The sequence below is a fragment of the Strongyloides ratti genome (genome assembly GCF_001040885.1).
Source record: "Strongyloides ratti genome assembly S_ratti_ED321, chromosome : X".
Taxonomy (NCBI): domain Eukaryota; kingdom Metazoa; phylum Nematoda; class Chromadorea; order Rhabditida; family Strongyloididae; genus Strongyloides; species Strongyloides ratti.
Window position 1 is genome coordinate 13,868 of NC_037309.1, and position 25,955 is coordinate 39,822.

The 25,955-nt window shown below is 21.2% G+C and overlaps 7 protein-coding genes across 7 annotated transcripts; 3 read left to right on the forward strand and 4 right to left on the reverse strand.

The window, feature by feature from the left end:
- Positions 1-322: 322 nt before the first annotated feature.
- SRAE_X000000300 (Hypothetical protein) lies at positions 323-3,110 on the reverse strand (the record flags this gene model as incomplete). Its single annotated transcript, XM_024644294.1, has 3 exons — positions 323-511; positions 560-2,332; positions 2,379-3,110. The coding sequence occupies 3 exons, from the start codon at positions 3,108-3,110 to the stop codon at positions 323-325; spliced, it is 2,694 nt and encodes an 897-aa protein (XP_024509868.1).
- A 1,624-nt stretch (positions 3,111-4,734) lies between these two features.
- On the forward strand, positions 4,735-5,065 carry SRAE_X000000400 (Protein BRICK1; the record flags this gene model as incomplete). Its single annotated transcript, XM_024644295.1, has 3 exons — positions 4,735-4,858; positions 4,903-4,985; positions 5,039-5,065. 3 exons carry the CDS (start codon positions 4,735-4,737, stop codon positions 5,063-5,065), a joined length of 234 nt encoding a protein of 77 aa, XP_024509869.1.
- A 2,173-nt stretch (positions 5,066-7,238) lies between these two features.
- SRAE_X000000500 (GDP dissociation inhibitor) lies at positions 7,239-8,614 on the forward strand (the record flags this gene model as incomplete). The annotated part of the gene is made up of 2 exons (XM_024644297.1): positions 7,239-7,283; positions 7,325-8,614. The coding sequence occupies 2 exons, from the start codon at positions 7,239-7,241 to the stop codon at positions 8,612-8,614; spliced, it is 1,335 nt and encodes a 444-aa protein (XP_024509870.1).
- Positions 8,615-9,076: 462 nt separating this feature from the next.
- On the forward strand, positions 9,077-10,418 carry SRAE_X000000600 (Six-bladed beta-propeller, TolB-like domain and Strictosidine synthase, conserved region domain-containing protein; the record flags this gene model as incomplete). Its single annotated transcript, XM_024644298.1, has 5 exons — positions 9,077-9,098; positions 9,151-9,271; positions 9,311-9,453; positions 9,508-9,522; positions 9,568-10,418. 5 exons carry the CDS (start codon positions 9,077-9,079, stop codon positions 10,416-10,418), a joined length of 1,152 nt encoding a protein of 383 aa, XP_024509871.1.
- Positions 10,419-10,765: 347 nt separating this feature from the next.
- Positions 10,766-11,794, reverse strand: SRAE_X000000700 (Immunoglobulin subtype 2 domain and Immunoglobulin subtype domain and Immunoglobulin-like domain and Immunoglobulin I-set domain and Immunoglobulin-like fold domain-containing protein; the record flags this gene model as incomplete). The annotated part of the gene is made up of 2 exons (XM_024644299.1): positions 10,766-11,611; positions 11,660-11,794. 2 exons carry the CDS (start codon positions 11,792-11,794, stop codon positions 10,766-10,768), a joined length of 981 nt encoding a protein of 326 aa, XP_024509872.1.
- Positions 11,795-15,583: 3,789 nt separating this feature from the next.
- Positions 15,584-17,119, reverse strand: SRAE_X000000800 (G1/S-specific cyclin-E; the record flags this gene model as incomplete). The annotated part of the gene is made up of 2 exons (XM_024644300.1): positions 15,584-16,951; positions 17,000-17,119. The coding sequence occupies 2 exons, from the start codon at positions 17,117-17,119 to the stop codon at positions 15,584-15,586; spliced, it is 1,488 nt and encodes a 495-aa protein (XP_024509873.1).
- Positions 17,120-18,421: 1,302 nt separating this feature from the next.
- SRAE_X000000900 (1-phosphatidylinositol 4,5-bisphosphate phosphodiesterase gamma-1) lies at positions 18,422-22,607 on the reverse strand (the record flags this gene model as incomplete). The annotated part of the gene is made up of 2 exons (XM_024644301.1): positions 18,422-21,706; positions 21,762-22,607. 2 exons carry the CDS (start codon positions 22,605-22,607, stop codon positions 18,422-18,424), a joined length of 4,131 nt encoding a protein of 1,376 aa, XP_024509874.1.
- Positions 22,608-25,955: the final 3,348 nt, after the last annotated feature.

Below are 25,955 nucleotides of genomic sequence, written 5' to 3' on the forward strand. Positions count from 1 at the left end.
AATAGCATTTTATAAAAATAAAGTAATTAATAAATACTTTATTATTATAATTATTAAATTCCTAATGTTACATTTATTAGCATTTTATTTTTATTCATAATAATTATTATTAAATCCAATATTTATATTTATTTAAATATTGAAGTTTTTTTTTTTATATTTTTAAAAAATAAGCGCTAATTTGTAATAATTTAATTAATATTTAGATAAATCTATTGACAAATAAAAATTTTTCCAACTTATTATTTATAAGAATTAGATGATATATTTAAATGCATATAAAATGAAACTTTTTTTTTGTAGGAATAAATGATTAGAAACACTAATGATGTGATGATGGAATATCAATATTACCAACAGTTGGTAAAAAATTATTATTAAAAAATTGTTTAGACGCATGAACAGGTTCATTGGAGTAAAAATTTGACGCTGGTGCATGTAACAATGTTGGAGAAGATGTTTTTCCTACAAAATTACTTTCATTGATTTCAGATATTATTTCCATTACTTCCTATAATTAAAAAAAAAAAAACTAATTATTATACTATTAAAAATTTACATTTTTAGATTTTCCATATAAATTGCATAGTTGTAGTAGTTCTGTTTTAAAATTATCATTTCCTTTATTTTTATACTGTGAAGAATATGTTCTATCATTTTTATTATAGTTATTTAAAATTCCATTTGATGTTGAATTATAATTGTTAGAATATTCATAATTATTATAAATATTTGAATTAATAGTTCCTTCCTCAATTTTGTAATCATCAGATGGTGGTTTAATTTTACACGTTACTACAGCAATTCTCATTGCTGTAAAACGAATATGTTGCATTTCATTAATATTTCCACTATGAGTAACATTTGACGAAACATCCTTATTTGCTTTAATTTCATTATACATATCTCTTCCATCACTAAGATTTTTTAAGACTGATGAAATTTCAATTAATTTTAAATTTGAATCCACAATATATTTAATATTCTCTGAAACAGCTATATCATTTATATAGTCTTTTAAACATTTAGCATTTAATTTTTTTAAATCTAATGGTTCTAAATGTATCACATTATTAGCATATTGTCTTGATGGTGTATTTGATTTAACAGTAAAACAAATAGTTCCACCAGTAACAAATGATAAACGCATAAACAAAGCTGATTCAAAATTTTCTAATACATTGGCAATTTGATCAAATTCAAGAAATCCCCATATCAAATATTGTTCCCATAATTTTTTAACATTATTTTTAGTATCTTGAAAAATTTGTAAAACTTCTAACATTCCTCTCCAAACACTAAAACGAACATTTGTACTACCACATTCATAACGTAAATGTGGACATAGTAAATTTTTAAATGTAACAACTTGTGCTGGTCCAAATATATTTTGTTTTTGAGAATGTGATATACAATCATTACATAATAATTTATATTGAAATAAATCTAAATCTTTTTCATTTAATCCTCTTTTAACTTCTGCATTAACCTTAAAATGTAACATTAATAAATTTTTAAAATTTATCCATGTCATTCCTTTTTCACTCCAATTTAATAAAAGACCATCTTGAACATTTGATCCATATAACCAAAAACATGTTGCTGTATATGAACTCATCATTCGTTGTACCTGACAATCTTGATTTCTTCTAGTTGCAATTGTAAATGGTAATGAAAGTGTATGAGCATCAGCAAATGTACCACTTGGTGAAAACATTGTTGCTTTTATGTGAAAATAAAAAATTGGTCTTTTTCCATGACTTTTAATATCTAAAATAGTTGATGATAAATCCTGTATAGAATTATTTGTAGATTGTCTTCCTTTTTGTCTAGTTGTACATAATATATATGGATATGTTCCTGACCAATATCTAAATTTATTATTATATATTGGATAAATAGTAACAAATTCTTTAGAATTAACATCACTTTTTTTATGTGCTGTATTATTTGTACTTTCATTACTATTATTACTTCTTTTAATACCATTTGTTGGTTTCATTGCTAATAAAGCTGCTGATGGTACATCTGATATAGGATGAGGATGTTGTAACATTTTTTGTTTACGTATATCATTTTGAATAGTTTCTGCTGCTTCTTCTGTTACAACTTGTATATCAAATTGTTTAAATACAACACCTCTAGCTAATGCACCACAATTTAATGGAAATAAATTATTTGTAACAAATATTCCATTTTTTGCTGGTTCTGTAGCTAATATACAATCTGACATTAATAATTCTAAGGCAAAAAATACATAATTACACATAGCAAGTACAAGATCTTGTTTTTCTATTAGTTTCTTATTTATTGTCATTTCATATTTAAAACCCTATATTTTTTACTATGATAAGTATTAAAAAAAATAAAATTTTTACCTGTAAACGAGCACTCAATACAGCTAATCTATACATCATTTGACTATAAAAAAAAACCAATTTATGAACAACTTCTTCAGGTATTTCTTCAAATGTTATCATTTTATGTATTTGGGCTTGTCTAACATCATACCATAATTCTTTTGATATATCATTACAAAAATGTTTAAACATATTAATAACTGTATACATATCTTCAGCATATTTTTCCATTTGTTGATAAAATGAAGTTAACTCTGGTTGTGAAGGATTTTGTAAGCATAATAAATGTTGATATAATTGATGTAAATCATATATAATCTTTTCAAAATTACTTCCAACAACAAGAAAATTGGGATACATTAATGTATAATCACCAGGAATGTTTGTTTTATTTGTCATATTTACAAGATCAACTAACACTTGATTTAAACGATTTGAATAAACTACTGTTTCAGGAGTCTTTCTATTACGACCTGCAATATTTTGAAGACGTGAATTAATACACAATACATTCCATGTTAACATTGTCCATTCTTCCATTAAATCTTGAGTATTAGAAACATTAAAATATTGACTTAAGTGTTCTTTTCTTATTTCTATTTCAGTTAATAAACGGCAAAGCATTGACATTATTATTTTATTTTTTTCATCTTCATCTTCAATTAATGGTGGATCATTATGCCTTCGTACACCATGCCATAAACAGAATAAATCAGACAAATGTTTTTGAAAAGTTTCGTCATTCATCATTTTCATACCAGTTTTTTTTTTGTTTTATAATATATATTATACTAATTTATAATTTGATAAATAAAATGTTTTTTCTTTTCTATATATATATATATATATATTATATATTTTTTCTTACTTTTTTTTTTTGCTGTTGCAAAATTTAATTGATTAACATACAAAATAGAATAGAGGAATATCTCTCTAAACTAAAGAAAGTAAGCCATGATGATACAATTAAAAGTAATATAGCCCTTAAGGAAATCGTAGTATACTAACTCGTTATTGAAAGAAATACTAGAAACTATATAAAAATTGTTAAAAAAAAATAAATAACCTTACCAAGAGTAACAATAATTTATATAAAATTTATTAAAATTCTTTTTTATTTTTTTTTTCAAAAAGCCTATAAAATTAATATTATGAATAATTATTAGAACGAAAATAAAAGTATCAATAAATGTAAATGTAAAAAAATATGTATATATATACATTTTTTAAATAAATTAAAATAAACATATTTTCAAACTAAAAATATTCTTAAATGTCTAGATAATGACACATTTGTAAGTTTATCATAATAAATTATAATGTTTTATATCTATTACAATCAAAGAAAAGATAGAGTAAATATAGATTAGTTTGTATCTAATCATAACTACATAGACATTAACAAGAAGTTATAATACTAATTTAATGTTATCAATATCTTAAAAGTAAAAAATTTTATCAAAATGAATAAAATTTTTGATACGAATGTCAAGGTATCAGACGGGTATTTTAAAATAAAATAATTTGAAACAATTTATTAAAAGTAGATAACTATCTAATAATAAAACATAATATTTATGATAATACATAATTGGTAAGGGTTTAAATGTATTAGTAGAAAGGTAATAAAAAAAATTTTTTTTGTAAACATTTATGGTTTAAAAAATTTTTTACAACAGATTCATAAAATTAACTTTAAAGTTAAATATTTTATAAGGGAGTTTTTTTTGACATTTAACATGTTACTAAGATAAAAAGGTAAAATATAGTTAGGTAGTTCTTATCATTATTTAAAATTTAATATTTTATCATTTATGATAAAATATCGGCATTCAATTTAATTTTAAATGTAATATCATTAAAAATAACCATGATTAGAATTAAAATTAATAATTAATGTATGTAGTTTGTAATTATTGACATTCTTTTAATCACCAACCAAATATTTTTGTAAAATTTTAACAGTAACATAAATATAGATATTTTAAAAATGATTAATACAAAATATTTTTTTTTGTTTTATTTGATAAACATTGTTTTTACTTTTAAAAATAAATTAAAGTGTATTATGATTTAGATAAAAAATTTTTTTATTTAATATACTTTAATGTAATGAAAATTTATTATTTTTTGTTATATAAGTTCAAGGATATCTAGTTATTATTATCAATTGCATAGTCTTTTTTTTTTTTTTGATCATCTATTACATCTTTTAAGTAAAAAAGCTGTATGTGTAACAATACATTGGAAAACTGTCACTTTAAACAAAAATAATTTGCTTTTTAAGTATTTTGTTCATATAAAAATTACATTTTATACTTTTATTTTTATTAAATTAACTTAAATAATAAGAGTACAAAGAATTTTGTCAAAAATGAACCCATCACTTCAACCAACATCTGTACAAAAGCAATTAAAAGAAGATTGGGATAATAGATTATTTATCCAAGTTGTTTCAGATAATATTAAAAGTATATCATCATTTCTAGCAAAATTTGGTAAGAATTTTAATCATCCTAATTATAATATTTCTTTTTTCTAGAACTTTCTTGTCGTTCAAAGTTAGCTGATCTAAATGACAAAATTTGTATTATTGAAAAAAAAGTAGAATTTCTAGAAGCATCTGTATGTTATTTAATGTAAAATTTTATATATTACCACCAATTATTTTTTTTTAGGTATCAAAAAGGGAAACATTAAATTAAAAAATTACACATAATAATAATATTTTATTTGTCATAACAATAATATATATCTAATAAGAAAAAGTTCATACTAAAAATAATGGCAAAAAAGAAGAAATAAATTGGAGAAAAATTATAAATTTTTCAATTACAAGAAATATAATTGTTATTTTCTTTTTCTATTTTGTTGTAACTCAAATATACTACTACGTATACTTTACCATTTTAAATATTTTTATCCAATGTAAAATCCTATGTAATATTTAACTATACATAAAGATGTGTTGTTACTAGTTATTTCTTCATATTCTATTACTGTCTTTTTTTCTTTTTACATAACAGTTATAATATAAAGTATATTAAAATTTCACTATATATAGGGATAAAAATGTAGTTTTAAAAATATATACACAATTTTTCTATTATATTTAGTTTATTCAAAATATTGTAAATAGACTGTTTTAAAAGAAGAATTATTTTAGCATTAATGTAATAAACCATGATTTATAAATATTACTAATAATTATATTTAATAATTGATTAAATGTAACTATGTTGTCCTCATTTATATATTTATTAACATATTTTCAATTCATTACTTTTTATGCCACATTATTTATATATTTAAGGTAATAAATATATTTTTTCATTTCTTTTTTTTTTATTTTTAATACAGTCTTTTAAGAAAATGAAATTGAATAATATATAAATAAGTCAACTTTACTGTTTTTAAAAACCAATTTTTTATTCTTTTCATAATCAATATCTTAAAACTTAATATAAAATAAGCATTCGTAATTTTATTTCTTTTAATAAAAAAATTTTATTTTTACATAAAACATCTTTTTATATACCATTATTGACGTGTCAATTAAATGTTTTATTGTTATTGAAAAAAATTTTTTTTCTTTTTAATTATACCATAAGTTAATATATATATATATATATATATATTACAAATTTACTTAAATATATAAAAATATTAGATTATTAAAAATTATTTAACAATCATATATATGATTTTAGTTAATACTCAAATACTATAAATATATTCAACAAGTATTTATTTTAAATGCCTACTTTTTATTAAACATTCTTGTATAAAATTTATATTTCTTCATAAAATTGGATAAAGATATAAGAGGAATGAGCAAACTTTATAAAAAAAAAATTTTGTTTACATTTTTATTTTAAGTGCAATAATATCTATTATTTCTCTATTATACTATAATTAGAAATTTCGTATATATGTTATTTAGGAGCCTATATTTTTTTTATTATTTTTATGTTTTATTACTATTAAGCAATATCATTTAATATAGATAGATAATTGTATAATTTATAATAAAAATATATAATACATGTATTATATATATTAATTAAAAGTTAATTATTATAATTTTTATTATATTAATAAAAAGTTTTTATATAATAAAAATTTCCTTTTTTTTAAAATTAAAATTACAGTAGATAATATTTGTTAAATATTTAACTTATACTAATAATTGAAAAATTATTCCTTTATATCTTATTGTTTTTTATGAAAATGTAAATATCAAAGAAATTATTAAATTTAAAGTAAAATATTTTAAATTGAAATAAATATTATTTAGAATATTAGATAAAATAATTCTCTTGTGACATTTTGAAAGTTAATTTTAATAACTATCAATAAATATAAATTAAAAAAAATTTATATAAAAGTATTATAATTTTTATGAAATTTATTTTTTATTGTTATCATTTTTTTGATAAACATTTTTTAGTAATATAATTGTTTATCTAGGTAATTAGAATTATGGTTTATTTTTAAAAACTATTATATTCTAGTTATGAAAAGATAATATTCAAATGTAAATAATTTAGTTATTATATATGTCCAGTAGTAGTTTTCATATATGACGTGGCATACAATTTACTTTTGATGTAAGATTTTTTTTTAAAATAATTAAATACTTTAATATAGAGAAAAGGAATATTATTAAATTTTATTCATGTTTACTTTTTTAATTCTTTTTATTTGTCTTTGAAATATTATTTGAGAAATTAAAATTTATATGTATTTTAAATTGTTATTTCTTTTTATTATCAAAACTTTTTTTAACAGTTTAAGTTATTATAATAAAAAAAAATATTTTGAAATCAATAATTAATTATTAATATATTTAGTTAACAGTTTTTTTTTTTTTTCAAAATGAATGATGAATATGATGCTATTGTTCTTGGAACTGGCTTGAAGGTAAGATAGTATGATAAAATTATTATATAATTATTATTAAGGAATGTATTCTTTCTGGTATGCTTTCTGTTTCTGGAAAGAAGGTTCTTCACATTGATCGCAATAATTATTATGGAGGAGAATCAGCTTCTTTATCACCATTAAATCAACTTTATGAAATGTTTCATGGAAAAGATGCTCAAACACCTGAATATATGGGTCGTGGACGTGACTGGAATGTCGATTTGATTCCAAAATTTTTAATGGCTAATGGACAATTAGTAAAACTTTTAATTCATACTGGAGTCACTCGTTACCTTGAATTTAAATCCATTGAAGGATCGTACGTTTATAAAGGTGGAAGTGTTTATAAAGTTCCTGCTGATGAAGTTGAAGCTTTATCTACTAGTTTAATGGGAATGTTTGAAAAACGTCGTTTCAAAAAATTTTTAGTTTGGGTTCAAGGATTTGATATTAATGATCCAAATACTTTTGAGGGAATGGATCCAACAAAAGATACAATGCAACAAGTTTATGACAAATTTGGATTAGATGAGAATACTGCTGATTTTACAGGACATGCTTTAGCTTTGTATCGTGATGATGCTTATAAGGATGAGCTTTTTGTAAAAACTGTTCAAAAAATTCGTTTATACTCTGATTCTCTAGCTCGTTATGGAAAATCTCCATATTTATATCCACTTTATGGTCTTGGTGAACTTCCACAAGGATTTGCTCGCCTTTCTGCTATTTATGGTGGTACATATATGTTGGATAAACAAGTTGATGAAGTCGTTATGGAAAATGGAAAAGTTGTTGGTGTAAGAAGTGGAAATGAAATTGCTAAATGTAAACAACTTTATTGTGATCCATCATATGTATTGGATCGTTGTAAAAAAAATAGCCAAGTTGTAAGAGGTATTTGTATTATTGATCATCCAATTCCTGATACAAATGATGCTGCTAGTTGTCAAATTATCATTCCTCAAAAACAAGTTAATAGAGGATCAGATATTTACATTTCATGTGTATCAAATGCCAATCAAACAGCACCAAAAGGTTGGTATATTGCTATGGTTTCTACCACTGTAGAAACTGGTAATCCTGAATTAGAAATTCAACCAGGACTTCAACTTCTTGGACAAATTAAAGAAAAATTTATTAGAGTTTATGACATTTATGAACCAATTGATTTGGGACATGAATCACAAATTTTTATTTCACGTGGATATGATGCTACTACACACTTTGAAACAGTATGTAATGATGTCCTTGACATCTTTGCTCGTGGGACTGGTGAACAATTTGACTTTTCTAAAATAACCCACCTTAACATGGAGGAACAAGATTAAATGAAGAGATAAAAATGTGTCAATGATCCATTTAATATCTCTTCGTTTTTGTCTCAAAAGAGTAATTTATCATATTTATGTAACGCTTAACAGAGAGTTTTCATGGTGTATTGAATTGATTATATTCAAAGAAAAAAACCAAAGAATTGTTTTTTTTTTAAATTAATATTTATATATATAATCAAACTATGAAACATATGTTTGCTTGCTTATATCTAATTTTTTAATATATAACATCCACCAATTCTTTAATTTTAAGGATGTTTTCATAAATATGCTTTTATTTTAATATTTTATTATGATTTATATTTTTTTATATTTATTTAAACAAATCTTAATTGTGTTTAAAGCTTTTTTTTCAAAAACATAATACGAAATAAACATCATTATTTTAAAGAACAATTTAATCTCTATAATTCATGACAAGTAAATTAAATTTTAATCATTGTTAGAAAAAATAAAATGAAATGCTGTTTAAGTAGTGGTATATTGATTCATTATTGTCATACAAATGTTTTTATTACCTTTTTTTTAAGATAAAATGTGTTGTTTAATAAAATTATCTATTATTTCTACATTAATAGTAGTTTTTGCTGCCATTTTTATTTCAATATTATTTCCATTCACTTCAAAGCCTTTTAATGCTCAAGAGTATATGTAAGTTATCTATTTATCATTAAGTTTTTTAATTAAAAGACTTCCATCACCGAAACCATTAATTGGAACATTATCTATAAATAATTTTTTGACGGTAGGAAAAAGAATTTTAGAAAATGAAATTATAGGGCCGGAAGCTTTAGTTGTTGAGGGTAATACAATTTATGCAACCACATTTGATGGTAAAGTTGTTAAAATTGTTAATGAAAAAATTGTTGACTTTATATCATTTAAAGATAAACAAGAATGTGGTAAGATATTTAAAATAATAAAAAGATGAATTACATTTTTTTAAGGTACATATGAAACTGAAACAAAATGTGGAAGGCCACTTGGTATAAGAAGATATAATAAAGATATTCTTATTGTTATAGATTCATATTATGGGATATATTTTGTTGATTTTTCAAGAAATATTTATAAGAAAGGTTTTGAATTATTTTTATCTTCTGATGAATTAACAAAAGAAAAACCAGCAATGATGTTAAATGATTTTGATATTATAAATAATGAAGATTTATATATCTCAGATTCATCTTCTAAATGGGACCGTAGACGTTTTTTTCATATTTTAAGTGAGGCAGAAAGTAATGGACGTATATTAAAAGTAAATTTAAAAACAAAAAATGTTTCAGTTTTTCAAGAAAATTTATTCTTACCAAATGGTGTTCAACAAATTTCTGAAGATAGTATAATTGTTGCAGAATGTGGAATGGCAAGAATATGGAAAATGTATATATCAGGTGATAAAAAAGGGCATCGTGAAATATTTATTGAAAATTTACCGGGGCTTCCAGATAATATTAGATTATCTAAGTATAGTAAAACATTTTATGTTGGGTTAACTGGTATAAGACACTCAAATAAATTTAATATGTATGATGAGATGGGTAAACATAAAACATTTAGAAATATTCTAGCAAAAATTTTACCAGAAAAATTTTTCTCAAAAATTCCTTCACTTTTTGTAGACAAACATTCTATTTTAATTGAGATTAACTCAAAGGGAGAAATTATTTCGTCGTATCAAGACCCACAATCAACAGTTGTTGAGGATGTATCTCATGTTGCTGATGATGAAAAGTATTTATACTTGGGAAGTTATCATAGTAAATTTATTGTTAAAGTTCCTAAAATTATTGTCTAATTAATTACTTTTTTTTTTTTCGTAAAATAGTTTAAAAAAAAGAAACATTTATGTTGAAAATTTATGGTCTTAATAAAACATTAAACAATGCTTTAACTTAAAATATTTGAAGCATCATAAAAAAATATTTTTGTAAAATATATCAAATTAATATTAAAATATTTCGTTTTGCTGAAGATTCACTGATGATAATATTTTTTGTTTTTTTTTGTTTTTATTTCTTAGCCAATCATACTTTTCAACAGTTTTTTTTCTTGATAAAATTAATAAATCAACTTAAAAAGACATTAAAGTCAAAAAAAGATGGAGATGTTACGACAGGTAAATTCTCACAATAAAATGTTTGTTTAATCATCAGCGCCATCATCAGCACCATCATCTGATGGACCTTCGATATTAAGCGTTAACTCAACATTAGCTTCACCACAATCATTCTTAATGTTACATATGTATGTACCACTATCTTTGGCTTTGTAATTTCTAAGTTCAAGTAAAGCAGTATAGTTTCCATTTCCACTATCCTTAATATTTTGAATACCAATTCTATTACCTTCCTTAATTTTTCTTCCATTTGGATTAATCCAGCTAACTTCAGATTCACCATCTGCGCAATATCCAATATCAAAGACAATGGCTGGTTCACCATTTGTTTCGGAGGTCTTTTGACTAATTTGTGGTTTTCTAGTAAATGTTGGAGCACCAGCTGGTACTTCAAATTTGACGCTAAATGTAGCGGTAAGTTTACCAGAATTATTATCAGCAATGCAAACAAAATTTCCGGCATCTTTTTCTTTTTTAGGATCAGTGATTTCTAAAGCAATACGATATTGATTTCCAGAGAGTGGTTCTTCAACAAATTTATAATGTTGTTCCTTATCTTCAAAAATTTTTGTTTCTCCTTTAAACCAAGTAAATGTTGGTTTTAAGACGGATTTGCAAACAAATTCCATGACCATTACTCTACCATTATCACGAGAGTTAATTGCTGGTTTGGAGACAAATGTTGGTGAGGAAAATCCTGTTAACTTAAGATTGAAATTAGCATTACCTTTTCCAAGTCCATTAGTAAGACAACAACGATATGCACCAGCATCGTCATCATTCAATTCCTTAATTTTAAGGCGTGCAATAAATTTATTACTTGATTCTCTATCAATACATGTTTGGTATCTTTGATCATCTTTAATTTCAGTCTACAAAACAAAATATTAAAAATAATATTATATTAAAAAATAACATACGTTGTTGTAAGTCCATTTTAAATTTGGTTCTGGATAAGCTTCAACATAACATTCTAATTCAAGTGAACCATCTTCATTTTGTTTTGCAAGAGGTTGTTGTGGAAAATGTGGAGCCTTACTTTCAACTTGCGTCATTTTTTTTTTGTTAAACTAAAACTAAAGATATATTAACTATTAAAAATTACTAAAAAATAATATAGCATATTCCAAATAAAATATCGAGTATTAAAAAATGTATCCATTTTGGTAAAACATCATTAATTCTAATAATATTAAAAAGAATATAATGATAATATTATAAGTTATTAATTAGAATGTATTTTAAAAATAAAGAAATAAAATGTTAATATATATTCAAATATATATTATAAGGTAGAATAAGTAATGTTAAATAATTTATATAAATTAAAATGAAGATTAAAAATAATATAAATATACTTTATTTACTATTGATAAAAATACATCTAAAAATGTTTGAATGATTCGTTTCAATAATATATATAAATTAGCATCTTATTACTCAATATATATATTTAATATACTATTAATATAAATTTTTTAAACTTCATATATATTAGATTTTAAACTATTTGCCAATGATAATGAATAATAGAATAAACGTTCAGCACATAGAATTAAAAGATTTCTAATATTTAATTTGAATCTGTTAGTTGTTGATTAGAATAAAAAGTAATATATACGCCTACTCAGAAACAATCTAATCGTCATAGTAATATTCTAAACGTTACTTGTAAAATGATTTTTAATTTAAAATTGCTTCTGGTTGAGGTAAACTTGATTGTCGGCAAAATATACACCCACAGATATATTAAGAATGGCTAACATTATGTTAAAAATATTTAACAAAAGTAATAACAATAAGATGAATAAAATATTATCATTTACATTGAATATAATTTATTTTTGTTATATATTACATACGCCTTTCTAGATCAGTCGCAAGTTTATATTATATTATATATATTTATTAATATTGGCAAGAAAGTCTTTTCTATTTTAAATGATAGAATATAAATTTATAAGAAAATTAACTTGTGTAAAAGATAAAAATTAATAACGAAAATTTAATGAGACATGTTTACATCAACAATAATTTTATTTTTAATAAAAGATGAATATTAATGTGACAATTATCCTTCAGGTATAAAGAGGGTGGCTAATATTATATACATATAAAATTAAATACAATTTACTGAATGATATCTAAGATAGATATGATAAAGTTAATAAAAAAAAAAACTTATATTTTATTATATTATTTTAAACATCTAACTTAAAAAAAAATGAACAAAAAAAAAAAATTTTATTATGTTAATGTTATTCTAATAGTTTAAAGTAGACTGATAAAAACAATGTTAACAACAAAAAAAGGTTACATTTTTGATAACAAAAAAATGTTTACATTATAATTTTAAAAAATATTAAATTTATGTAGATCAAAAAAAATCAAATAAATAAAAAGGGTACAATAAAAGATTGTTTATGTATTTCTTTTAAAAAAGATTAAAATAATATATTATATAAAAAAAAATACTATTATTAGATAATAAAATTTTTATATCTATTTTATCTAGGGATAAATCAAATGTTTTATCAAATTAAATTAAAAGTGCAAGTTTAAAAAATAATTAATCTACAAATATATGTTTAAAATAAATTATATTATAAAAATAAAAACTATATTTATGTATAAAATGTAATATTAATAATAATAATAAATACGTTTTTTTTTTTAATTTTTAATTTAGTTAAAATTAAGAAAATGTTATATTATATATGACATCTGTTACTATTAATGCTTTAACTATAAATTAAAAAGAAGATATGAATTTTAAATGTGAACATTACACTTTATACTTCAACTATTTTATAATATACATTAAAATTTCTCAGTATGCAAACATTAAACTTGAAACATTTTACGTGACTAAAGGAGTCTTTGGTATAAGATAAGAGGTTAATTTTACTAAAATACACAATATAAACTTTTAAAAAAGTATAAATTTCATTAGAAAGATAAAAGATGTATGTGAATGTGAAAATTATTTATTCATCAATTCAATGTTAAAATTGAGATGTTAGTAAATTAATTTTTTTTTTATGATAGAATACTTATTTTTATTTCTAATAAAATTTTTATATATTATATAAAATTTTTAAAGTATAGTTTTAAAAAAAAAAATTATTATTGTTGACAAAAAAAAAATATATATATAATGGAATTTTAAAATATTTGATATATTAATAGAAATATCTTTATCAGATCAAATATTAATTTTAATGTTACAAAAATATATTTTAAAAATATTTGTCTAATATATATACAAATATACATAGAAACATAAATATTTAGAGGACAAATATAATCGATATTACCACGGAAACTATAATTAAAATGTTTGCTGTAGCTTAATTATAGAAAGAAATTGATTGAAATTTATATGAAGTTAATTTGTAACAAATTTATATATTATAAAAAGTAAAATTAATTAATAGTAATAAAATTAAAATTATAAAAAAAAAATCTTATGAATGTATTATAAAAATATATAAAGTATTATACCTATATATAAAAAAAAAATAATAAACATTATAAAACTAAAGTATGTTAGTTAATATATACTTTAAAATAGCTATATGACATTGGAAGTAGAAATTTTGTACATGACAGAATCAATGAGACATATTAAGTATTGAAATATAAATGCAATATATAAGTTTTGGCCTTAATTGTTGCCAAGTAGATATATAATAGTACACTTAAATTAACCAGTGATAAATATACTCATTTTATATATATATACACACATTTTGTAAATAATAACTTTACTATTCTAAATTATTGACATTTTTTTATGACAAAAAGTATTTCAACAATCATATGTTTCTTAAAATTAATAATTTAAAAAAAAAATAAGTTAACTTTTTATACAAAAGTATAGTACAAATAATAAAATATTTCTGGACAAAAAAATGTATACATATTAATATAAATATAATATATTTAAATTATTGAGGTTGTTTTTATAATAATATATTCATTATATTACATTATAGGATAAAAGAAGTTTAAATTTTACACAATTAACATAATGTATTATAAATAATATTTGTATATGTATAGTTATATTAAACATTTTATACATGTATAATTTTTCAAATAAATTTTTTATTACAATATATTTTATTTTATGATATAAAAAATTATATGTTAAAATTATTAGTTCATTAAAAATAATTGCATAATTATAATGTAATATTACTTTAAGAAAGTAATACAAAATATTATTATATTTTAATTATTGTGTCATTTTTTTTTTACTTCAAAAATTTTATGTTAAATAAATATACAAAATTTTTAACCCACGAATGTAAAATATTTTCTTAAAATATAGAATATATTTAAAATACAATTATATTTACTTTATTAGTTAAATAATTACTTCTTTTCATTTACTAATATATGTTCAAAAAGAATGTTTCTACTAACAAAAATCACATCTTTCACAACTTATATTTATTATTGAGAACTTTTTTTTTTTTTCTAATTTGACTTAAATATTAGAAATATCAACGTATGTGTGTGAACTATATCATTAATATTAAACATTTTACCAATAAAAAAATGCATTATTTTTAAAATTATTTCTCAATTAAATTATGACAAAAAAAAATATTTATTTAATGAAAAAATGGAAATAATAAAAATTTTTTTTAATTAAAGCACTTCAGTCAATTCATAATTGAAATGTTGATTATATTTGTGAAACGCCAGAACCCAAAAATAAAAATAATTAATAATAAAGTATGGTTTTATGGCAATGTTGAAAGTTTAGAAATGATGGCTAATTTTTAAATTTTATGTATAACATAAATATACTCCATATTTTAAAGTTATGAAAATTATATTTTCAATGGTAAAGATTTTATCTTTTGATTATATCTAATGATATGTTCCCTTAACTTTTCATTTTCATCCAAAATTGTCCTAAATGATGGAGATGCTGTTTGAATGTCATATTTTTTAAATCCATTTTTTGTTTCTGATAATAATGATATTTGTTCTTTATAATCTAATTCAATTTCATTTGAATTATTTTCAAATGGTATAACATAATTTAATTCTTCTAAAATTTCATCTCTTTTATAACCAACTAAATTAGATAAATTAACATCATTATTAGGAATTTGTGAATAAACAATAGCTGCTGCAAGTTTAGATGGACTAAAAAAAGAAGAGTTATCTGTTATAAAAATAAAATCATGTATAGCCATTGTGCGAATATAAAATTCTCCAATCTCCGCTGAAAATTGTCTTGGTTTTTCACTATAAAAATATTCATAAGAAGTAACATTAGTTTCTTTTATAGCTAAATCTTTCACAACATTTTGTGTTGAATTATTATCAAATTTGATAGATGATGAAGTTAAATCTTCATTATCAAATGGTTCATCATACTCATCTTGAAGTTTTAAGTGAAAATATCTTAAAAATGTATAACATGTTACGGGATTTATAGCAAATTCTAAATCATTTACAATAGCAATTTCTGCTTTTTTTAATTGTCCTAAACAATATGCACCATTAGTATATTCAATAATTTTTGTAAATGATATTGGATAAATTTCTTCCATTTTTGCTGATATTCCTAAAGCTGCAGCACTTATTAATTGATAGTATCGTGGATTAACAATATTCTCTGCCATAAATCTATCCATAATATTAATAGCTGAATTATAAGTAACTCTTGATATCTGTTCTTCATAACATATTTCTTGTAACCATTCTAATATTGCTAAACGATATTTACCATATAATTTTTTGTCATCTGGTAATAATTGTGCTTCAATACTTGGATATATACGACTTTTAAGATATAATAAATCAACAACTTCATGTGCTTGACCATATCTATAAAGTTCATGAGGATATTTTTCTCTAAGTTTTTTTTGATAATCTTTACTTTTCTTATCATAATTTAATATATATTCAAAATTTCCAAAAACTGTATTTGTTTGACGTAACATGACACTTTCAAATGGTAATTCTTTTTTTTGATTATGAAAATTTTTATATAAATTATGAAATATATTATTTCTATCAGTTGATTGCGTTGGTTGAATTAATGAATTATTTGATCTTATATCATTATATGTTTCAAGTTCTATTTCTTCATTACATATAAGAGAACCAAATGTAGGTGATGATGTAAGTGATGATGAATAGTGAGTATCTACATCATCTGAAGAATCATTTTCTGGTAAATCATTCTAAATATATTATTAAAATTATTATTATTTATAAATAATATAACTTACATAATATTGTTTATTATCTTCAGTATTATATTTATCGTGATTAACTTCTTCAAAAGCACGTTTTCTAGATTTATTACTATTATATTCGGAAGTTCCATCATCCTCTTGTAAATGATTCATTATTATGTAGAACCTACAAATATGTAGTAAAAGTACAACATTAATTATTTTATATATAATAACTTAAAATAATAAGTATCCTAAAATTATTAATCAAACTAATAATAGCTTTTTTGTTAGAAAAAAAAAACATTATGTTTAAAAACGTATAATGTTATAAACTTTATTTAAAAATAACATTTTTAAGATATATTTGTAAGATATAAATTAACAAATTATTATAATATTATATTTTATAAATATTTCATTCATAAGAAATAAAAAAAAAAATAAAATATTTTTAATTTATTTAAAGAAAAAAAAAATGTTTTAATGTATAAATGTACAAAGAATAAATAAAATGTATAGACTATAATATATAAAAAAAATGATTGTACAGATAAATTTTGTTTTATAACACAAAGTAAATAGTATTCTCTGACCATATGCCGACAACATCAACATATTTTAGATTTTACTTAATAAAGAAAGTACAAGTTATATTGCAAATTCGATCCTTACTTTTATTGAGAGAAATAGATTGTAATAAAAGTATTCTTTTATTTTAGAATGAGAAACAAAAAAAAAATGATTTTAAGTGGAAAAAGATTCACATATATATATATATAAATGTATACATTGAATTTTTAAAAATAAAAAAAAAAAAATTTTTATCAATAATAAAAATGTGCCATTAAGGTAGATAATGTTTATTATTTAATTGTTAAAACTAACAAAACAGGCATATATATAAAGCGCCATAAAACTTTGTAAGGTCATTAAAACATGTCTATTATTTTAAGTTAAAAACTTGAAATCTTAAAGCAGCTGGATATGAATGATGCAAATATATAAGTTATTATATTTATCTTAAAAAGATGCTTAAAAATCTATAAAGTAACATATATTTATATAGTCTATTAATTGTTGATCCACATATAGTTATATAAATGTGGCAACATTACAATATAGTATAAATATATTCAAAAAAGTCTATGGCAAGCAAAAATTTTTAGTAGTAGGAGGATACAATATAATATATATACTAATATTCTATATATTTCTTTTTTTCTCTTATTTCTTTTCTTTTATATAATTTTTCATTTTATTTCCTCCTTTATATATAAAATATATAATTGTCAAAATTTAGAAAAAGGAGATAATAGGTATATTCAATCATATGCCTTTGTTTAAATGTTTATATAATACTTAATTTAAGTATAGAAAAATATACAATAAAATGTTATTATTTTATAAAAACTATAATTTTTTATATTATAATATAATTACAATAAAAATTAATTATAAACAAAATAATTAATATTATTGTTTTCCAAATTTAAATAATTTCTTTATTGTTGATGATGATATTTTTCTTGGCATAAAAGAATTAGATGATGTATTAGTACTTAATGATGATATTGTGTCAGTTGAAACCAAACTATCTGACCGATAACTTTCTGATAATAATCTGGTATGTGGTGAAGTACTTTGATATGGATAATTATCAGATGAAGATGTTGTTGAAGTAATACTGTTTTGACAATTATTTGATGAAAATAATTGTGATAACTGTCTTGAAGTTGATAAAATTTGTTGTTGATATGATGGTTGTTGAAAATTAACTGATGATGTACTAACTTTTCGACTACGATTAAAATTTGTTCTAACTCCTAATTCTGATTGTGTTGAAAATATTTGATTATCATTATGTAAATTACGTGATGGTTTTTGTAATCTATTACCTTGTAATGTTGCAAATGTATTTGATATTTCTATATTACTTCCTAAATGACGAATTTCAACATATACAAGTAATGATGATAATTCTAATTTTTCACTATAATTATTAAGAAGTGGTATTGAACGATATCCAACACGTAAACAATCAACTGGAAAAACTGCTTGACCAATAAATGGATCTGCTTTTGGGCCCACAAAATCACCATCTTCAACAAGAAATCTTAATAATGCTAATTCAGGACAATATATTTTAAATTCAAATGTTTCATTCCATATTGGATTTAAACCATTTGATGTTATTGTTCTTGTTGAATATTGCGCTCCATCACATGGTACACCTATTATTTCAATATCAACAAATGGTGAACATATACCTTTACTTTTATCTTTTCTTGTTAAATGTCTTCCACCTATAATTGTTATAGATAATATAATTGGACAACTAGTTGAAACAGCATCTGCTTGATCTGGACGAAATGATTCATCTAATAAATAACTTGGTTTTAATACATAACCACATTTACCATTAGCTAAAAATTTTCCTTGATTAAGCATCATACTTTTATCACCAGTTTGATAATTTAATGCAACCATATGACATGCTGTATTCCACATTGGTATTGGATTAAGATTTGTTGAAGTTAATCTACTTGCTTGTGGATAAACACGTGATAATTGTTTACCATTAAATTGTATTAAACCTTTATCAATTAATTTTTCATGTTTAGCTTCAGAAAATGAACACATTTCATAAAAATTTATTTTTGTTTGAAAATTAATATTAAATGGTACAGCTTGACAATATACAACTAAATCAGACAACTCAGCTGCAATTCTTAAATGTTTCTCTTTTGATCTTATTGTTTGAATTCTTGTTCTAGCAGATTTAGCAACATTTTCAATGTCATATAACCATTCTTTTAATTCTTCCTTTGTCTCAGCTGCTATAATAAAAGAATCCATTGATAAATGATTGTCTCCCTGGGTGACCTTGAATGTAAATTCTTTGTCTGTACTATCAATCTCTTCTATTTCACAACCTGCTAATTCAATTATACCATAGTTAAGTTTTTCAACATTCTCATTATTTTCTACTTCTTGAACACAATCTGAGGGAAACCATCCAATATTATTATTATATTTTCCTCTCCATAAATTATTTTCTTTTCTAACAACTTTTATTATTGCACCTGCTGGAAATGTTAATTCATCTTGATGAATACCCATATATCCTTTTATTGAAATAACCTCAATTTCTCTTTCTAAATCTTTTAGTTCCATATAACATCCAGGTGTATTATTATTTGTTTTATTAACATATGCACCAATATTTTTTTCATTAACAGGAAATTTTAATGAAACACCTCTTACAAAATCTCTTGTTGAATAAAATTCTACTAATTGATTTAAATTTTCAAATATCATTTGATTAACAACAAATATTCTACCATCTCTTTTTAATCTATAATGCCAAAATTGTCCATCAACACGTAAACTTAAAACAAAGACATTACGATCAGTTCCACTATATCTTATTAAAAAGGCGCCATCACTTTTTATAGTGCCAAGTAATTCTTCAGCTCTTAATTTATCAACAGTTTCAGAAAACCAATATTGGTTTAAATGTGGTTGAGGTTGCGGACATGGTGTAACTAGGTTAACTTTAAATGTTGGTGTATATAATTTTTCAGTTGTATAAATAGATATAAGTTCATATAATGTATCAACAATTCTATCTTCAACAAAAAAATATTTTTTCTCACCATCAACAAGTTTTGATCGTATACGACAATGTCTTACAATACCATTATATAAAAATGACAATGAATATTCACCAATTAATAAAAAAGAATCACGAACAAGAAAAACACCATTACCTTTATCAGCATGTTCCATTAATCTACTAGCAGCCTCGTCTTTATCAATTTTACCATGAAACCATTCTTCAGTAACATGCATCTCATCTAATCTAACATCTAATGATGTGTTATTGTCATCAGAAATATCATCATCACCAGATATACTATTTAAACTAATTAAATCATCATTCTTATTATTTGGACTAAGCATATAACATAATTTATCGCTAAATAAAACAAAAACATGTCTATTCCATGTATTTGAATTATTATCTTTAAGTAATAATTCACCTTTTCTAACACATTCACGTGATAATATATCATGATCAGTATCGTCTTCACTTTGTTGTAAATCAAAACTATCTGAATCTTTTGGTAATTTTTTATGTTTTAAAATAATTTTTTTTTTCATACTATCTGGACTTGGTAATTGTATTTCATCTTTATTAACTGGTTGTGTAAGTAACATATCACCTAATATTTCTTTTATTTCTTGCGCTAATAATCTTTGTGCTGGGACAGAACAATTGTCTTCAATAGATAATATTACAGGATAGTCACTAGCAACAAATGCATAATGTTTTATTGTAAATAATACATCTCTTAAATTTAATTTAGATGTCATTGTATATCCATGATAAATTACTATTTCTATAAATTCACCATTTGGTTTTTTTTGACCATCCCAACAATCTAACTCAACACATCGGCATCCCATTAATAATGCCATTGCATAGGCATCAAGTGATGATTCACTTTTTAATTGGTCACCTGTTAAATATGTATTATGCGATGATGCTATCCAATAATGAGATAATGGTCGCGACATATCATGAACAACTTGTTCATTTGATGGATCAAATATAGAATTTTCTGGTGAAAAAAGATAATCTATAAATTCTGGTACTGTAAATGATGGATCTGAACAATTTTGACGACTATTTAAATCTCTCCAATATCTAGTAAAATATTGTGATGTTTTTTCACGATCATGTCCCATTGAATCCTTAAAAAAAAAATAAAAATTAATAAGATAAAAAAAAAATAGTAGTAAACATTACTTTTTGTGTATCTTTTAAAAAACGAAGAATATTATTAAATGTTACTGTCATTCCACCATCATCACTTAAATGAGAGAAACGATCAGAAAATAATTCTTGAATATGAATTAATTTTTTATATACTTGCGAAAATGAATAAAAATCCATCTTTTGTTCAACGTATTCAATTAATTCTTTAGATTGAATTTTAAGTTGTAATGTTGATTGAACAAATGGTTTCATATTTTTTAATGTTACACATTCTGTTGTTGGATTCATTAATCCTAAAAATTGTTTTTTTAAATATCTATGAATTGACATTGCATGACTTATTGATGAATATTCTGACATTATATATTGTATACCTTGACTCCACAAAGTACATGCTTCAACTGTTTCAAATAAAAATATTAGATGACTCATATTAAATGTTTGTGCCATTGATATTATTAATATTTTTTGCGGTCCAAATGGTTTAATATCTTTATCTTTTGCCCATTTATCATTAATTTTAACAACATTTAATTTATAATGTAATGAATGAACTTCTTTAACATGTCTTAAATCAAAAACTCGAGGTTTTGTACCACGATTATTAAAACTGTCATCAATTTTAGTTAAAAATATTTGTCTTGATGCTGTACAAAGATGTAATTTTTTATATGCTGGTTCCCATTTTTTTAATAATGATAATCTACATACTTTATGACCATTTTCCATTGTCTTAAAAATTTTATCAACATCTAAATCTGGTTGCCTATTAAATCTTGAATATGTAGATCCAATTGAACTTTGTGATGTTACTCCTTTTTTTTCTGAAGACAATGACCCAGGTGTAGAATGATTAGAGTTTTGTCGTGTTGCCATTTTTAATTTTAATCATCTAAAAATAAATAAAAAAATAAATATCATATTAATAAAAGTTATATATATATAATTTTAATAAAAAAAAGGTAGAATGATCAATAATGGAAATAAATATTTAAAAGATTAAAACTGATTTAAGTTTTATTTCTTCTCTCTTCTTTTATAATGTTATATTTAAAAAAAAAAAGAACTACATTTAAAAATGACAATAAAATATACATTAAAGCTAATGCATTATCTTTTATCATCCGATTCAGTATTAGTTAATTAACATAAGAATTAAACAATACATATATTTAACTACGTTTTCTTTTCTTCATTAGTTTAGAATGTTGATTGACTGCAAATGGTATTAATAAACTAGAAAATGAGAAGTATATATAAATTTTAAATTAAAAATTATATTATTGATGAAAAAATAATTTTTGTATATTAAAATCAAATTAAATTACCAATTAATTGGTATGAAAAAACAAACACACAAATATATTATCATTTTTTTTTTTAAAAAAAATTTAATTTTTTGTATTAATTTTTAATATAAAGTTAATATTAAAAATTTTATATGATAAAATTATATTTAACATGATTGCATAATATTATCAAACATTTCAAATAATTTGATATTGTTTTGTTATATTTTTACAATATGTTGATTATATGTAATATTATTGTCTACAATTATGTTTAAGTAAAATGAAACTAAATATTATAAAATATATAATTCAATCTTGATACATTAAAAATATAAATGTGTAAATATTTCTATTCATCAAATTGAAACAGTCATATTAGCTGATAAGTTTTTCCACTTAAAATATTAATATTTACTATCAACAACCTCATTTTGTAATTAATATATAAATATAAATATAAATATTTAGTAAACAATATAATAAAGATACTTAATATTTTAACATTTTAATTAATAATTAAATTGTAATAATTTTTATATATAAAATAATGTTAAAATTTTTATAGAAAAAAAAATACTTAAAATTTTCTTTTTTATACAATTTAAATTTTAAAACGTTAGAAAAATTATTTACTATCTATGTAATGTGGTATGAATAAAAATGTGATAAGTTTTACCGTGTATTCTTAAGATTACTTAAACATAAAAGCAAATATACCCTTTGAATTTTCAATCCAAATACAAATTGATTTGACTTAATTTTACAATAAATAATAATAGTAGTTATTCTATTAAAAAATATATATTATAAAAAAAAGATATATATTATATAATATTAATTTTTTTACTAATACTAAAAATATTTATAAAATTTTGAATGAACCACTAAAAATATAAATGTACAGTGAATAGATAAAACATAAAGAGTAAATGGATGCTATGTAAAAAGTTTTATTTTATGCTTGATAAATGCTAGAAAAAAAAGAGAAATATAAAATAGTATTTTGTGTATCATAAATATGTTGTTGTATGATATAAAAAAAAAAAAAATTATATACAGGTTTTAATAAGGATTTAGAAAAATTTGTTAGGAATAGATAATCGACAACATAATTTGAATGATTGATCATAAAATCATATGGCATAAAATAGAGTTTGTATGCTTGATAATAATACTTGTTTAATAGTAAAAGTAAAAGAAATGTAAAATATATAAATACAGGGAAGTGGATTAATATATAACCTTGACAAAATTCACCATTAATTTAAAGATGTTTTTATCTTATATTCTTATCTTTTTACATTACAACAATAAAATTATGTCTCTATAATTATTTTATCAATTTTTCCTATTTTCCTTTAATATAAATACTTATAATAATAAAATATTAACATAAAATTATCCACTTGAAAATGATGAAAACGTTTATAAAAATATTATAAAATCAAAAATTGTTTTGTAATGAATATAAATTATCAAATTATTTCATAAATATTATTAATATGTTTCTTTAAAAATAAATAATAAATTTTTATTTTATACTTTTGTGATTACTGATAAAAACAATGTTAAAAAATAAAATTTTAAATTATTTTATATCATTTAAATTTAAATACCTTTTTATCAATATGATATTAAAAAATGTTTACTTGCTACAATGTTAAATTTAAATTTATTGAAAATATTTTTTTTTATAATGTATTTTAAAAATCTTAAATGTAAATTAAAATATTAAAAAAAAAGTAAATAAATATTAACTTTTAAAAAATAACAAAAATATATATCAATATTGTATTGTTAAGATTAATAATAAATAATTAAATAATCATTTATTTAATTATAAGGTAAATTACTACAAAACACTTCAAATTGCCATTTAATATTATATTATGTTTAAAAATAAATATAATAAGAAGGATAATATCCTAATTAATAAAGTTAATTTTTGAATAGAAAATTTAATTATCATTATTTAATGAAATTTTGAACGGCCACTTAAATATCCTTAAGCATGGTACACTTGTATGAGTATATTATTAAGGTATCAGATCACAATACTTAGATAGTCATTTATGTGGAAATTGCAATTACTATTTGCTATTTTAAAAATCTTTACTTATATAAAAAGGAACAAGTTTATAATAGCCGTGTCCAAGTTTTAAATATAAAAGAAAAATTGATATTTAATTAATATCAAACAAAAATGTTGGCTTTCTATGCTTATATCACATTCCAGTCTCAAGTATATCTATATATATTTTATTACTTATTATAAAATATTAAAGTTTATAAGAATGTTAATGAAAAACTTTTAGTATTATTTTGTAAACCACATTCTTCTGTGAATCATTTTATTAGTATTAACGAACAGCTACTTGAGTAAAAGTTAACGTTACGTCAAATATTATATATTAACACTGTTTTGTGTTCTTTGAAATTGAAACATTGTCTTTATTATCTCATTTATGATTTCCACTTAGTTTATATTTAAACTCTTTAATTTCTTTGAACTACTTTTAATTTGCTATTTGTCTTTTACTTAGAAAAATTCTCACGCGAGAATAGACAAGTTGAAAAATGAGATGACTGTTTATAAGACAAAGTTTTGTAATGAGTAATATTATTTTTATAATTTTCGATTATAATAATATTTCATGAATTTATTATATTTTAAATATAAATTTTTCATCATTATATATTTATTTTTTTTTTTAAAATTTTAATAATATTATGCAATATATCTTATTTCCTTAACACATATATCTATATATATGTATATTTTTGATACTTTTTTAAATAAACTTTTTCTCATAATATTCTTATCTTTTAAACAATACTTAAATCATTTGTTACATTTCATAATCCAAATATTTTTACATATTTATATTTTAATTGCCTAAACAAATAAAGTTAATTGTTATCAACAAAAATG